General features: G+C 27.2%; 1 protein-coding gene across 1 annotated transcript; it reads right to left on the minus strand.

The window, feature by feature from the left end:
- Positions 1–7,866: 7,866 nt before the first annotated feature.
- On the minus strand, positions 7,867–11,602 carry LOC115722882 (IRK-interacting protein). The gene is made up of 2 exons (XM_030652233.2): positions 10,973–11,602; positions 7,867–9,584 (listed from the first exon to the last, which is right to left on the minus strand). Exons 1-2 carry the CDS (start codon positions 11,234–11,236, stop codon positions 8,019–8,021), a joined length of 1,830 nt encoding a protein of 609 aa, XP_030508093.2. The 5' UTR covers positions 11,237–11,602; the 3' UTR covers positions 7,867–8,018.
- Positions 11,603–16,945: the final 5,343 nt, after the last annotated feature.

The raw sequence follows: 16,945 nt of genomic DNA on the forward strand, positions 1-16,945 counted from the left end.
GGACAATGAAAGCCCCTACAGTGCATACTTTTGTATATTCTGATCAATCCTCCATACTTCTGTGTCCATTCCATTGTTCCATATAACCAAGTTGTTGCATCAATGGTTATGGTGATCTCGTAGCCGATCAATCTAGTACTTTCGCATATTGTGATCAATCATCCATGCTATGTTGTTTTAAACAACTATTAACACCAGTGGATGTTAAGGATAGGTTTCTTCCACTAGCTAGTAGGGCTAGCGAATTCTTAGAGAACCTTCCATGTCCATTCGGGCAATGAAAGCCCCTACAGTGCATAGTTTTGCATGTTCTTATCAATCCTCCATACTTCCGTGTCCATTCCATTGTTCCATATAACCAAGTTGTTGCATCAATGGTTATGGTGATCTCGTAGCCAATCAATCTAGTACTTTTGCATATTATGATTAATCATCCATGCTTTGTTAAGGTGAGCATGAACACCTTATGTTGTGCTAAACAACTATCAACACCTAAATGATTTTAATATTCAAAACCAGTGGATGTTAAGGATAGGTTTCTCCCACTAGCTAGTAGGGCCAGCGAATTCTTAGAGAAACCTTCCATGTCCATTCGGACAATGAAAGCCCCTACAGTGGATACTTTTGCATATTCTGATCAATTCTCCATACTTCCGTGTCCATTCGGAAAATGAAAGCCCCTACAGTGCATACTTTCACATATTCTGATCAATCCTCCATGCTTTGTTAAGGTGAGCATGAACACCTTATGTTGTGCTCAACAACTATCAACACCAGAACAATTTTTATATCCAAAACCAATGGGTGTGTTAAGGATAGATTTCTTCCACTAGCCAGTAGGGCCGGCAAATGAAAGCCCCTACAGTGCATACTTTCACATATTCTGATCAATCCTCCATGCTTTGTTAAGGTGAGCATGAACACCTTATGTTGTGCTCAACAACTATCAACACCAGAACAATTTTTATATCCAAAACCAGTGGGTGTGTTAAGGATAGATTTCTTCCACTAGCCAGTAGGGCCAGCAAATGAAAGCCCCTACAATGCATAGTTATCCCTCTCAAAAGGAGGATAGAGAAATTATGTAATTATAAATGAAGAAAACTAGCTACTACTTGTTTTAGAGTTAGGACATATGATTTTACTAAAGGAATAAAAATATTATTTTTAGAAAATAAAGAATTTGGGTAAAGGATGATAGTTTTAGTTAAAAATAATAGAGTTAGTAGAAAATGTTTTAAAGGAATAAAAATATTATTTTGAAAAAATAAAGTTATTGGCTACAAGAATGAAAATTTATTTGAAAATGATAAAAGCTAGGAATAAAATGAATATTTTAAGAAAATAGAGAATTTTATTAAAGGAATGGAATTTTAATTGGAAAAATAGATTTATATTACTAATGAAAAGATTATTTAGCCAATAAAGAGTTTGGGTATAGGAATGAAAATTTTATTTGGAAAAAGTAGAGTTAAGAGAAAATGATTTTATTAAAGGAATAAATATGATTATATTGTGAAAATAGAGAATTTGGCTAAATGAATGAAAATTTTATATGGAAAAAATAGAGTTAAAAAATGATTTCACTAAAGAATAGATTATTTTGGAAAAATAGGGAATTTGAATAAAGGAATGAGAACTGAAAAAGGTAGATTTAAGAGAAAATGATTTAACAAACGGAATAAAAAGATTATTTTGAGAAAATAGATCATTAGACTAAAAGGAATGAAAAATTTATTTCAAATGATTAGAGTTAGGAAAAAATGATTTAACTGACGGAATAAAAGGATTATTTTGAGAAAACACATAATTTGGCTAACGGAATGAAAATTTTATTTTAAAAGATTAGAATTAGGAGTAACGGAATAAAAAGATTAAGCTAAATGAGTGATATTTTTATTTAGAAACGGAAAAAAGTAATGAAAATTCAATCCTAATTGAAAAAATCACAGAAAGCCAAATAAAAACTATGAGATAATTATATTAAATTAATCATCAAACCTAGAAGTAATATATATGTATATATATATATAAGCACACTAGGTAGAAAGCACAACAAAACAGTAGATTCAATCAAGTATTATGAAAGTAAGAGCTAATAAAGAAAGCAATAAGAGCTAATTAAGGCATATAGACAGACAAAGTTGCAGTTTTAACTATAAGAAATTAGACAAACTTATCTGAATTAGACCGACCAACATTCTCGCTCGCAGTGCTCATCCACCCCGTCCCCACTGCCACGATGACCTTACTGAAACCACATTTGAAACACATCTCTTTTATGCATATATATATATAAATACTGACACAGTGCATGAGATGATAATTAAATGCCTTAGAATAACTCTCACAACAGAACAGAACACAACAAGTCACATCATGGTATGTGTATACAAATAGCTAATTAAAGGCCTTAAACTAAGTCTCACAACAGATGAACTCAGATCATGGCATAGGTATAGTATGTGTATATAAGTAAAGGCATTTAACTAACTTATTCGTGGTTATGAATGATATTGTCTAAGCCAAGTTTATGTTGAGCAATTAATTAGTCACATAAATAATCATATAAGCATAAGCAATCTTACTTGTGAAACCTCATAAAAGTAATATAATTCCACTCTCTAAGAAGGTTAAGTAGCATTAAGAAAACAATTACACAGTAAATAAAGGTTTTGTTCTATTAACCCAAAATCTAATCTTATCCCACCCACAAGTCTTCCCTCTTATTTTCTATATTTTCAAAAGCTAACAGCAATCAAAAAGAGAAGAAACAAAATAATAAACGCAATTTATAAAGGAATCAACATTACATTCACTATAATATAAGAGAACATGGGACAGTAAGCATCAAAGGTTAAGCCTTTATACAGAAACTTGAAAAAAGGTGTCACCTTTCTTTGAGAAAAAAGTCTGCAATGGCCTCAACAGTCTGATCATCATTCCCATTCACTTCCCTGCCAAAATCAGTGTCAAACACCCATAGACAACACTCTCTGGTTGAATCGAGACTGGAGAGAAAACAGAAAGAGCAGTTGATTCTTCAAGGATTAAGGTCAGGTAGGGTTTGGGTTATGGTGGTGAAGAGAAAGGAAGGAGAGTTGGGTTTTGGGGAAATCGAAATCGAAATCGAACGTTGATCACCGGGGTGGCGGTCGTCTTTTATTTTTGACCGTTTATTTTTTTCTTTTTACTTAAATCGTTAAATTAACAACGGTCAAAAAAAAAAGAGGAAGTAATGGTGAGCTGTACTCAGCTTTTAAATAAATAAGAGCAACGTTCAAATACAATCGCACGAGGCTAAGGTTTGGTTTCTGGGAGATGGTTTTGGGTTTAATGGAAAGGAAATTGGGCCGGCTCTTTCTTCTACTGGGCCGGTTTCAATTAATAATAATATTAACAATGTTTTTGCTGTCTCTTGTGGGCCGAACGTGGAAATTGGACCAAATGGGCCAAAGGGAGCATTACTTTCAGCTTGTGGGGCCGACCCCAACTTAACACAACACACGGGCTCAACAGGTAATGATAAGGGTATTAGTCCTTATGCTCCCAATGGGCCGACTGAGGGAGAGGTGGGCCAGTTTTAGTCCAACAGTGGATTTAAACAATTTTTTCAATTTTCTAAATGTTCACTCCTATTTCAAAGGCCATAACAATATTGAACATGTGAAAACTAAATAAAAGGGAATTAGTAATTTTTTCTTTATTATTGAAGTTTAATATCTCTTTTCAAAAATAATATAACAAATGGTCTTTATAATTTTTTAGTACTTAAAATACCTTTAATTATATAAAGGTATTATTCACATTGTATTCATTTTCTAAATAGACACAGAAACTATGTTCCAAAATCCAAATGACGAAACTTCTCTCTCCTCCATTTTTTCGGTTAGTTTAGATTTTTTCAAAAAAAAAAATTGGTAAATTGCAGCGATTCCTCTCAAAAGGTTATAAAATATTCTTTCCTCATCTATTTATTCGATTCATTCGCTCGATACAATTATTTTCTTCTAATTTCAAACAATAGAAGGCGATGAAGCTCTACTCATTTTTTTCTTCTTCTGGTTTTCTCACATCTTCAAATTACAACGATTATTCTCAAATAATGACCAAAGTCTCACTCAAATTTTTCTATCGGTGGTATATATATTTTGTATTATAATATATACATTTTGTGTACTATGGTATACCATTCAAAAAATAAAATAAACAAATTTGGATTGTGTATTAATTTTTTTTGTATGGCATACATATATTTTTATTCAAAGAATATCAATCTTTAATTTTTTTTTCTTTCTTTATTTTATTCGTCATATTAAGATATGTATTTGAATTGGGCAATTTTCATAAATATGGAAAATTTAAATGAAGATTACTTTTATATGGCATAAATAAATAATATAAAAAAATTTGAGATTAAAGAATAATCAAAGTTTAAAATATGGGAAACAAAGAAAACACCATAAATAAAATTTGATAAAACTTCTAATAATAGGTATTGAGGAAAAGTTGCTGAAAACTTCATCGGCGTTGGAAAAATTACCAAAAAAAGTTAGGGAAATTACCCCATATACTATTTTTTTTAACTTTTTTTCAAATTTACGGTTTGGGTTTCTAAAGTGGTTGCAGCGTTAGTTGCAGTAGGGGTTCCTATACGATTTTTTGTTGCAATTTAGGTTGCAACGCTAGTTGCAATAGGAGTTTCTATGTAGAATTCCGTAAAAATGCCAAAAAAAAAAAAAAAGCATTTTGAAGTGTAAAAATGAAAAAGCCCCAAAAAGTTATGGTCACTATAAAAGTTGTCGAAAAAATCATCGTAAAAGTCACCAGACTTGTCATCGTCGTCAGAAAAGTCACTGGAGTTAAATGTCTCAGATTTTAATTAAAATAGAACCGGTTCTATAAAACAATGAATAAAGGGCCAAGATGCAAAATGGCCCTAAATCTAACAATTAAGTTAATAAATGTCCCTTTTTTAAAAAATTAACAAAATGTCCTTTTAGTTAAAAATTTGATGATAAAATTACAATTATAACCTTGAATAATTAAGTGTTTGGTATAGTTATTTTGCACAATAGTATATCGTTTTTATGTGCAATAATATATTAAAAAACTGAAAGGTAGTATATATATATATATATATTTTTTTTTGAAATAACTGAAAGGTAGTATATTAGTTTAAGATTGTAGTATATTATTTTAATGTGTTATGGTATATAATGAACGAAAGACGGAAATTAAAAAATATAGAATATTAGTTTAAGTTTGAAGTATAGTTATATTTCACTAGGAAATATTATCTTTATGTTCATTAGTATATCATGAAGGAAAGAAAAAAAAACATATGGAATATTAAATTAAGTTTTTGGTATATATACAGTAGAACCTCTATTTAAGAATACTCTATTCAAGAATAACCTCTAATTTGTTATAAAAAAATCAAGTCCCGATTTGGGCCAGTTATAAATAAGAATAACCTCTAAATTGTAATTAGTTATACATTTTTTAAGTCCCGTATTAACAAAGTATACCTCTATATAAGAATAATTACATCTTAATAAAATATATACATGTATTTTATAAATTTATTTATGTAAAATTAATAATTTTATTTTAAATTATAATACATATATGAAATTATATTTACTCTAAAATATTTCTATTATGATATAGTATTAATGATTATTTATTGTTATTATTGTAACATTGATATTTTTTAGTTTTTTAATTTTTTTTTTCTAGTGTAACTCTATTTAGTTATAACCTCTCAATTAGAATATAATTTACTTGGTCCCAAGTGTATTCTTGGATAGAGGTTCTACTGTATATATATTTTCCACTATATTGGTAGTATATTAATTTTTCACTATAGTATTTATGCTTATGATTGCAGAATATAATTTTTATATGCTATTGTATATCGTGGAAAAAAAATCATTTAATAGTATATTAGTTTAAATTTATGATATATTTATATTGGTCTAAGGTATATCGTTTGTATGTGATATGTATATCGTGAAGGATATAAAGAAAAAAAAACTATTAAATATTAATTTAAGTATGAAGTATAGTTATATTTGACTGAGGTATATTGATTTTATGTTCATTGGTATTTCATGAAGGAAAGAACAAGAAAAAAAAAACTTGTGGAATATTAAATTAAGTTTTTTGTATAATTTTTTTTTCACTATGCTGGTGGTATATTAATTTTTTACTATGGTATATCTGCTTATGATTGTGGTATATAATTTTTGTATGCTACTGTATATTGTGGAAAACAATTCATTTAATAGTATATTAGTTTAAGTTTGTGATATATGTATATTGGTTTAAGGTATATTGTTTGTATATCATACGATATGTTAATAAAAAACTAATTATATGGTTAAATAACATATTAGACAGCAACAACAGGAGCAAAATCTAAAAGAATAAAATATATAATACCTTTTATATAATAAAAAAAATAGTTGACAAAAATTCAGTAGAGAGGTTTTGATCTATTGTTTTTTATAATTTCTATTAAAGGAATAAAATATATAATACATTTTATAATATAATACATTTTATATAATGAAGGGTATTTAAGGTATTAAAAAGTAAAAAAATGACATTTGCTTTATTATTTTAAAAAATTGACATTAACTATCTATAAAGTTAGAAATAGGACCATTTACTTACATTTCTCATGAATAAAAGTAAATAACACAGAATAACTGAAACCAGTTATAATTAAAGTAAAATCGATTCTATAACATGAAGAATAAAAATAAATAACACAAAATGACTCAAACCAGTTATAACAAAAAATAAAATTGGTTCTATAACAGTGTTATAATGAATAAAAATAAATAACACGAAATAACTCAAACTGATTATAATTAAAATAGAACCGGTTTTATATCATAATGAATACAAACAAATTACACTGAATAACTCAAACCAGTTATAATTAAAAAAAATAAAAAAGAAACTAGTTCCTAAAATACTAAAATATAAATTCAAAAAAATTAATTCCACAACAAATTGAGTAAAGACGAATAACATATAATATCTCATAAACCGGTTATAATTATAAAACAATAGAGATCAATTCCAAAAATACTAATACATAAATTTAAACTAAACTGATTCCGTAACAAAATAAATAACACACAATAACTTAAAATATATAATAAAGAAGCCGGTTATATTTATCAACTAGTTAAAAATTTGAGACAAAGAAACTAGTTTATAGAGCAACAAGATAACAAGTTACACACAAAAACTAGTTAGATTAAATAAGGTATTATTCGATAAGAATTAAAAAATCATTTTTTTGATTAATTAATCAAAAACCGTGAACAAACAACAAGATTTTGTTAAGTGAAATTTAAAAAAAAAACAAAAAACAAAATGGTTGCCGAACAGAGCTTAAATTAATCAAAACCGATTTCTTGAATTAACTAAATCAAAAATCGTTCTTGAAATAACTAAATTAAAAATTAGTTCCTTAAATCAATTTTTGAAATAAATAATTCAAAAACTATTTTTCTAAAATGACTTAAATAAAAATTAGTTGAGACATAAATTAAAATACAACTGATTCCAATAACACACAATTATTCAAAAAATCAATTATAAACTTATAATTAAAAAAACAAAGAAAAATCAGTTCTTAAAAATACTAAATTTTATATATAATTAGCATACTAGCATTCTATTCCATGCCTTTCAAACATGTTTTTTCTTAACATAAAAGCTAAAAAAAATACAAAACCCAACTAAACAAGCACATATGAAGAGCTTAAATACCTCAATAAATCAATTAAAAATCAAAAATTAAAGAAAATTTAGACAGTAAGAAATGGTCTATACATACATACATGAAGAAATGAAGTTTACTATTTTCTAATAAGAAATTCAAGTGATGAACATTTTGAACATATATAAACAACTTCAAAATAAAGCTACAAACTTCACTAAAAAAATGTAACCTTATTAGGAAAAAAACCAGAGAATTTCGAAATCAAATCATTTCATGTTACAGACTTGTACCTACAAAGAACCTTACACCTCAAAACCCGATCTTGAACATAAAACCCAGGCATAACCATGATCTTAACACGACTCGGGCCATTCATTCTCTGCCTTTCCATCAACATATCATCCATGTAATGTGAATCAAAGTTGGTGTTCTCTTCCACCCTCAGTATTCCCAATGGAGGATTAAACGAAAAGGCGAGCAAATGAAGCAACCAAATGCATTTCGAAGCCACAAAAAACGCTTGAAGAAGTTGTTCAGACCAAGGCCTAGTCCAATTCAGTGTTGTTATGATATGACTCATCTTCTGATCACAAAACTTACTGAACTCTTCACTGTAATACTTAGTACCTTTCCTCAACACTTCATTCCAACTCAAGTTTCTTAGCGCGACAAATGATGCGAATTGAGCTTGTCTATCTTGATAAGGGTCAAGAATCTTTGGTGAGCCATTCTTCTGAAACACACAGTTCTCAAAATCTTGGTAGAGTGATTGGTTTATAATGGCTTCTAAATGGTAAAGAACTGCTTTTGAGTACTTTGAATTGAGAGAAAGTTTATATGGTTGAAGAAGCAAGTTGAGATTATCAACAAGCATTGTATCAGTCTCTTCAATCTGAATCACAAGTGTTTTACAGAATTGTTTTACTGATAATCTTGCTTCTGATACAATCTGTAAGAAACCTTCTACCATTACTTCTTCACTAACAGGCATCAAGTTTTCAGATTTTCCTCTTTTCGGAAAGTTTCTGAGGTTTTCAGGAGCAGGGGAGTTCTTACCTTGTGTTGCTTGTCTCAAAGCTTTCTTCAACTCTTCACAGTAAGTTTCCAAACACTCAAGCTTCTCCCTCAACTCCCCAAGAGAAGATTTCATATCAGAAACTTCCATTAAGGCTGCATCTCGATTCTCATGAGCTTCAATGAGCTCTTTCCTAAGTGCCTCAATTGACAAAATCCCAGACTCTCTAAACACTTGAGATGACACATCTTCAGACTCAGTTCGATTAGGAGAGTTTTCGTATTTGTTGTTGTTCTTCTTCTTCTTAAACCGAGGGAACAACCAAGACATCACACCACCACCACCGCGATTCTTAGGCTGCGAATGCATCGAGGAATGAGAGTCTGTCAAGGGAACAACAATGTTGGAAGTCCTCCTGTTCTTAATTCCACCTCCACTATCAGATTCCGAAGTTATAGTTGCAGGCCTGCATCTATTACACGACGAAACAGCGTTGAAATCTCCCAAACTGTTTCTCCTTCTTGACTTGAACATGTCATTTTGGAGAGGTGAGGTTTGCAGCACTGTGATATGGTTAGCACAAGAAGTTCCTATCATAGATTTATGATCCTCAGCTACACATGTATGAGACTCTAAGTTGGTTGTTGTTGTGTCACAATTAACCAACCCTTTTCTTGAACAAGAATTCTCTTTTTTGTAGTCTGATAAAACTGTTTCATCACCAGTTCCACTTCCTAATCCATACTCATCCCAAATTTCGGATAATGTTCTACTTCTTGGTTCATTTTGTTGATACCCAGATACTGTTTCATCTTCATAACTCTACAAAAAACAAAAAGTTTCTTACTTTACTTTTAAAATCTAACAAAATATAAAATTAGCCTCTACATCCGAAAAGCTAATCATAGGTTCTTCTCCCCATCGTAACAATAAGGTGGTTATGCATATTACTAAACTTCTTGAAGAGATAAAAGATAACCAATGTATATCTTTTTGATCAGAGATTAAATCGATCATCAAAAGAAGAATTAAGCCAGATACGTTCTCGTAAAATAAAACTTCCATTGAAAATAGTCATTATGAAAAATTTTATAAGCAAAATAATTTTATAAAAAATTAGAAACGACTATAATTACACTATCCGATCATAAAAATGGTTATTTTGCTCATTTAACATTTTTATACTGTTAGTTTGGCAAATTTCCCTCATTTTGTTGATACCCAAATACTGGTTCATCTTCACAACTCTACAAAACAAGAAAAAGTTTCATTCTTTACTTTTAGAATCTAACTATAAAGAAAGGAATTAAAAATAAATGCTCCACATGACAAGAATTTCAGATAAAGTGTAGCAAAGGATTTGATGAGAGAAAAGTGGGCAATTGTGATATATTCTCATATATGAAAAAAGGGTGCATACAATGACAATATATAGCTCTTACAAGTGGACAGGTTTCCAAAGGAGAAAAGGTCTAAAATATAATACAGCTAATCTAACAACAACAATGCATAATACTAATTAGACAAATCTAATTCCTTTGTTTTATCAATACCCAGATACTGTTTCATCTTCATAAATCTACAAAACAAAAAAAGTTTCTTTCTTTACTTTAATAATCTAACTATAAAGAAAAAGAAAAAACTCTATATGACCAGAATTTCAGATAATGTTCTACTTTTTGGTCCATTTTGTTGATACAAAGATAATACTGGTTCATCTTCACAACTCTAAAAACAAAATAAAAAAACTCTACATGAAAGGGAAATTTTCCAAACTAACAATTTATGGAAGCAAAACAGTCATTTTTATGATGGCATAGTGTAATTTTTAGTTGTTTGTGCAAGCAAACATAATTATTTTGCTAATAAAAAATGTTAAAAAGTTATTTTGCTAATAATTTTTCTTACAAAACACTCCATTTTGTTAATACCCAGATACTGGTTCATCTTCATAACTCTACAAAAAAAAAAAGGTAAAAGAAAAAGAAAAGCCTATACATGACCAGAATTTCAGATAATGTGCTACTTTTTTGGGTCATTTTATTGATACCCAGATACTGTTTCATCTTCATAACTGAAAAACCAAAAATAAGTTTCAATCTTTACTTTAGAAACTAACTAAAAAGTAAAACAAAAAGTTTCTATCTTTACTTTCAGAATTTGTTTAAAAACAAAGTTAATAACAAAAAAGAGAGATTAGTAGTACTTACAGGTGTAAAAACAGGATAATCTTGAGCAGAGAACTGAGGATTAGGAGGAGGAGGAGAAGAAGAAGAAGAAGGAAGCTTGAGATTATTAGAAGGGCTGTTGTTGTTAGTGTTATTATTATTAGTGGTCTGCATCAGAGCAGCATGAAGAGCTCTAAGCTCCACAGCTTTAGCAATGGCAGCTTGAATCTCTTGTCTGTTAACTTCTTCTTCATTATTACTGGTTTGTTGGTTTTGGATAAATCTGGTGATGGTGTCAGTAGCCATTGACAAAATCTCTCAAAATTTGGACACAATACAGAATAAGCATTTGGGTTTTTTTGGGTGTATTATTATTGTTATTACTTTGCAGAGAAAAAAGAAGATGATATTATCTTGTTTGTAGAATAGAATCTTGTGAGAACCAGAAAAAAACATAAATGGGGTTAGAGAGAGAGAGAGAAATGAAGAAGGTGTGGAGGTTACTCAAAATCTAAGCCAATGAGAGTGAGAAAGCTTTTTCTTTTGGTTTTTTCTTTGTTTAAAGATTGAATTTTTATCTTGTTCAAAAAAAGAAAAGATTGAATTTTTATCAAAGGAAAGCATGTGAAGGAGATAGTAATAGCTTTTAGCTCTATGTAATGTAGGTAGACAAAGGCATGGTTTTAGAGTATGGACCTGTAATTCTATAAAGACATCTTATTTTATTATTTTTATTTTGTATTAAATATATATATTAATCTATCAAATATAAATAGTAAAATTGAGTAGTCTTATCGGACCTTCCCTGACATTTGTTTATAGATAGCACTTTATTATTGATTAGCGATATTTTTAAAAATTATTTTCTTAGGTTACATAAAAATTGATACTTAATTACACCAATAACGATAATACCGAGAAAGGTGCTACGGACTTTTATCATTTCTCATTAAAATTATTCTTCCTTTTTACATTCTAAAAAATACATGTTTAAAATAAAAATAAAATATAATAAGACTACAATGAATACGGTAAAAAGAGTGTATTGATGTATCCTTATTTGTTTTGGTATTTAAGAAATTTTTTGTAGTCTAATTCTTTTTATATAGTTGTGTTGTTGTAGTTATTTAAAATATTTTGTAAAATTTTTGAGAAATTTAGAAAATTAAACACGCTAAAAATAGGGATTAAACAGTCTATTTCTGTTGCATGTGTGACTTTTTTATTGTATACACCTGTGAATTACATTAATTGAGCTTTGTTTTCTATATTGTAAATTATTTTGAATTTCTCAAAATTTTGTACAATGTCTTAAATAATTATAAATTACACGACTATAAAAAAATTAAACTAATTTTTTTTTCAATATATTCAAATAAATAGAAGGTGTATCAGTCTATTCTTTTTAAGTGGTGTACTGTAAAAATGTTCTAGAATGTAATTTAATATTTTGAAAATAGAATACATGAAATTATACTAAAGTAAAATTAGAAGTATATACACTATTTTTAAAAAATATATGAAAACAAAATTAAAAATAATACAAAATACTAGTGAAATAACTTCTTTTAAAAAAAATAAGTGTTTATCTTTTCATTTTTAGTATAGGGGTGCTTATTTAATTTTTTTAGGTGCAAATATAATGTTCATTTAGCATAAGTAGGAATGAGAGTTGATGTTACTAAAATGCCCTTTTTCTTCAACTAAACAATCTATGCAAATGCATGGGAGTGGTATGGTGGTGCCACTATTGGCTATGATTGCAAAAAACATAATAGATATTATCATAAGATGTTCCACTACTATACTAGTAGTTTTCAAATGTTGACATTATTACCTCAATAGTAAGAACAATCAACACTTCAAGAAGTAATCATAACAATTTTTAATATAACTAAAGTTATTGATTTTATGTTTTGAATTAGAAGAAGTAATAATAAAATGTCATATATCTTAAATTGGATATTATGGGTAGTTAAAGATTGTATTTTTATGTGAATATTGATTAGTAAATGTTGTTACTTTTTTTTTTCTACTTGTTACAATTCAACTTTGAAAGTGCAAAAGATTAGGCTTTTATGTCTTGAATTTATTGTAAAGTAATTGTTCTTTTCCACACACCCCCCAAAAAAAAAGTAACTTGAAAAGGTTATGAGTGGAAAAGTTTAGTAAAACTAACTATTATATTGTTTGTACCATGTACCAATGTTCTTTGGGTCATAAAATATGCCCATGATGTAACACAAAGGTGCTCCAAAAAGTCCTTCAAACTAATCTCCAAAATACAATTTTTTTTTTTAATCATGAATAGGAAAATATTATTGTGTAAATTTATGTGTATTTATATAAATATAATATTCTATAACCAAAATCCAATTTAAGAGGAGGATAATCACATGAGAAGGGTAATTTCGTCCATGTGAATATGTGTTGTCCTATAAGTTTAGGGTGCATTCCCTTCATTTATTTTATATTTAAGTAGTTGTGATATTAATACATTTTTCTTATATAATGATTTATATTGTAGTTATTTAAAAAAATTTATGTTAAGAAATTTTAAATAATTTATAATACATAAGTTTTAAAAAATTTAGTGCATTAAATTATTTTAAAATTTTAAATATTATAAATTATCTTAAATAATTATAACAGACACTGTTTATATAAAAAAAATTAAAATGATCTCACTTTAAAACACAAAAAGGTATATGGGTATATTTATTTTTAGTGGTACTATATATGTATAATATTTTTGTAAAAAAAGAAAAGTAGGGTCCAATACAAATTTCCAAAATGTTCCAACCATCCAATTGTCTTTTAATTAAGCTGTGAATCTTACAATACAAAAGTATGAAAAATTAGAACATGGTGGTGGGGGTGCACTTGTGGGGGACCAATCTGTCTTTTCCTTTGATTTGATTACTTTTTGTTTTTCTAATTTCTAACAATATCCTTTGGCACATATTATAATGGTATTTTATTATTATTATTATTATTATTATTATTATTATTATTGTATGTATTGGGAGACATAATTAATAATAATCATATATTTTATATTTGGTAATGGAATTCCACTTAGGACTCATGAAATATTTAATATGAAGTTTGCTAAGCCTTACATCCTTAAATGTTTATATAATTCACTTTCTGAACCAACCACTCCTAACAAATAAAGTTGTAAACTTTGTCAACCTCCACATGCAAAAAAGTGTTCATTTTTACTTGTTTAATGAAAATAATAATAATAATAATAATAAAATTGGGAGTTTCATAGTTTCTTGAATCTTAAAATCATCATCTTCAAATTAGGTTTGCCAAATGTGTTTTGTCTAATGCTTAAGGAAAAAGTAATTGAAATTGTGGTATATTTTTTGCACAAAAATTAATTTTATTGTTGCATCAATTATTAATATTGTAATAATTGCAAAATTTGATGAAAAGTTAAAAATTAATTCTTATTTTATGCAAGAAATATATTTTTGTTTTTTAAATATATAAAAAATTATAATTTGTCATTAATTTTATTATTCAGAATAATAAAATAAATAAATGTAAAATATTTTTAATTTAATTTTATAGCTAAATATAATAATCAGATAATTAAAAATAGCATGAATGTACTTAGAAAGTCAAAGAGTAATGATTTTTTTTTTCAAATTTTGCATCATATACCTACCTTAAAAAAAAAGCATCATAATAATTGTGGCCACAATATTTAATATGTTAAATTTACATTAGTTTTTGATATATCATTTATTAATAGCAAATTTTTTTTTTACTAAGTGAGCCACATTTCACTTTTACATCACTTATCACTTATTTCACTTGTATCTATGTAGGAGATGTTCTTAAACAATAATCACAAGTAATAATAAACGCTTTAATACATAAAACATTGTAATATATAAACGCTTTAATAAAAAAAAAATTACAAGTAATAATAAATAAGAAACTTGTTACTACTTGTTGAAGTTGTTAAATAATCAAAGACTTTATGATATACATGTATATATAACAATTATTCATCAAACTAATCTCAACAATTCTTGACATTATTGTGATTTTGTGTTTGTTGGGTATTTATTAAATATTTATTTATTTTCTAGTTAACTTTTCTCTTGACTCTTTTAATTGGTTTGGTAAAATCAAAGCTAGGAGTTGAGAATAAGGACAATCTTTGGTCTTTTATTGCTACCTAACAAGGGCCAGCAGCATAGTTGTTATAATAATAATAATAATAATAATAATAATAATAATATAATTTAGACAAATATTCTTTTTTTAATGTTATTAATTTATAATAACATTTTCATAATCTTTTTTTGAAAGGTTTTAGAGTTGTTGTAAAAAATTAAAAAAAAAAATATCCAAATTGAATTTAGTACCAAATAAAGTGAGAGACAAAAATGTCAATTTACTTTGAATATGATAATACATAGACACATGACAATCACTCACTATTATTATATGTGTATATAGAAATAGTATGTATAAATATACATTATTTATTTCTTCTTCTTGTTCTATAAATAATGTACAACATCTTTAATTGGAAGAGATTCAAACAAATTGGCTTAGTTAGTTTTGATTTTTTTTTTTTCATCAAAAAATAATCTTTCTATTAATCAAACTAACCATTTACAATCCAATAGACAAGAAACCCCACTAAACTTACTTACATTTCTTTTCTATTTTTTTATAATCAATTTGTCATAATAACTTATTCTCTTGAACAAAATTCAATCTAATTTTGAGATTCTTTTTAAGGATTTTTACAATATATGCTAAAATTTTTAACTTTTTGACTTTTTTACTATAGAAAAGAATTTTTTTTAAGAATACTGTGTAAGTTTTATACTGTTAAGTTTTCATTATTATTTTACAGTTGTTTTTTTAATTGTTTTACTGTTATGTTTTGTTATTTTACAGTTATTTTATAAAAAAAATAATATTTTTATAAGAAATTTCGCGTGTCAGTAAAATTGTAACCTTTTATCGAAAATTCAATATTTTTGTAAAAAAAAAAAACCCTTTCTTTTTAATGACTCTATCTATACAAATTGGAGCTATATACTTTTTTCTCAGATATACACAAGTTCTGATTTAAAAACATCAACCAAAAGAGCTTGGCCAAAGATAATTTGGAAGCCACTTCAAAAGAGGTAGTTTTGAAATGTTTGTTAGTGTGTTTTCATTTTCTCTTACAGCTTTGTATGAAAGTAACAAGAGAGAAAGAACATGACACAATATATATAGCCCTACAATATTTGGAAACTATTAATATTTTGGTGTTAATATACACTAAGGTGGAAAATATAGCCCACACCACTTGTATATTGCAATCATTTTCGAAAAAAAAAAAGAATTATATCTCAAATAAATAAATAAAACAATAAAATACATTTATTTTATAATATAGTATATATACTTGCTTGATGATGTCTTTAGGCTTCTCCTTGAGAAACTCTTTCATGCAAAGATGGATTGGGCCATCCCAAAGCCCAAGGCTAAGATGGGTTGGGTCTGTGCCTATGGCCCAACTACCTTAGAAGCCCCAACAATTTTTTCCTTTCAAAAATATACATTTTTGTAGTAATTTTCCAAATATAACATTTGTTTTAAATTAGGTCAAATAATTTTGTGATTATTTCATAAATATAAAAAATTTACTAAGTTTTATATTTTTTACAGTTTTTTTTTTTTACAAAACTATAGAGACTCTTCTTAGTTTTTATGGAAAAAAAATATATATTATTTTAGCGTTGCTGTTACAATAAAATAACGTAAAATCCTGTAAAATAAATTCATGAAAATGTAAATAAATAAAAATTAAAAGTCCATAAAAATATATATATAAAAAAAATTATATTTAAGTATTGTGTACATATCTCAATAGGGTTAATTTCACAAATGCACAAAAATAACAAAAAAAAAAAAAACAACAAAAATACGGTTTTACGGAATTTTAAACATTTTTTACGATTTTTTTGATTTTATTTTCATAAAATACGG

Source organism: Cannabis sativa, chromosome 9 (assembly GCF_029168945.1).
Source record: "Cannabis sativa cultivar Pink pepper isolate KNU-18-1 chromosome 9, ASM2916894v1, whole genome shotgun sequence".
In the NCBI taxonomy this organism is placed as follows: Eukaryota; Viridiplantae; Streptophyta; class Magnoliopsida; order Rosales; family Cannabaceae; genus Cannabis; species Cannabis sativa.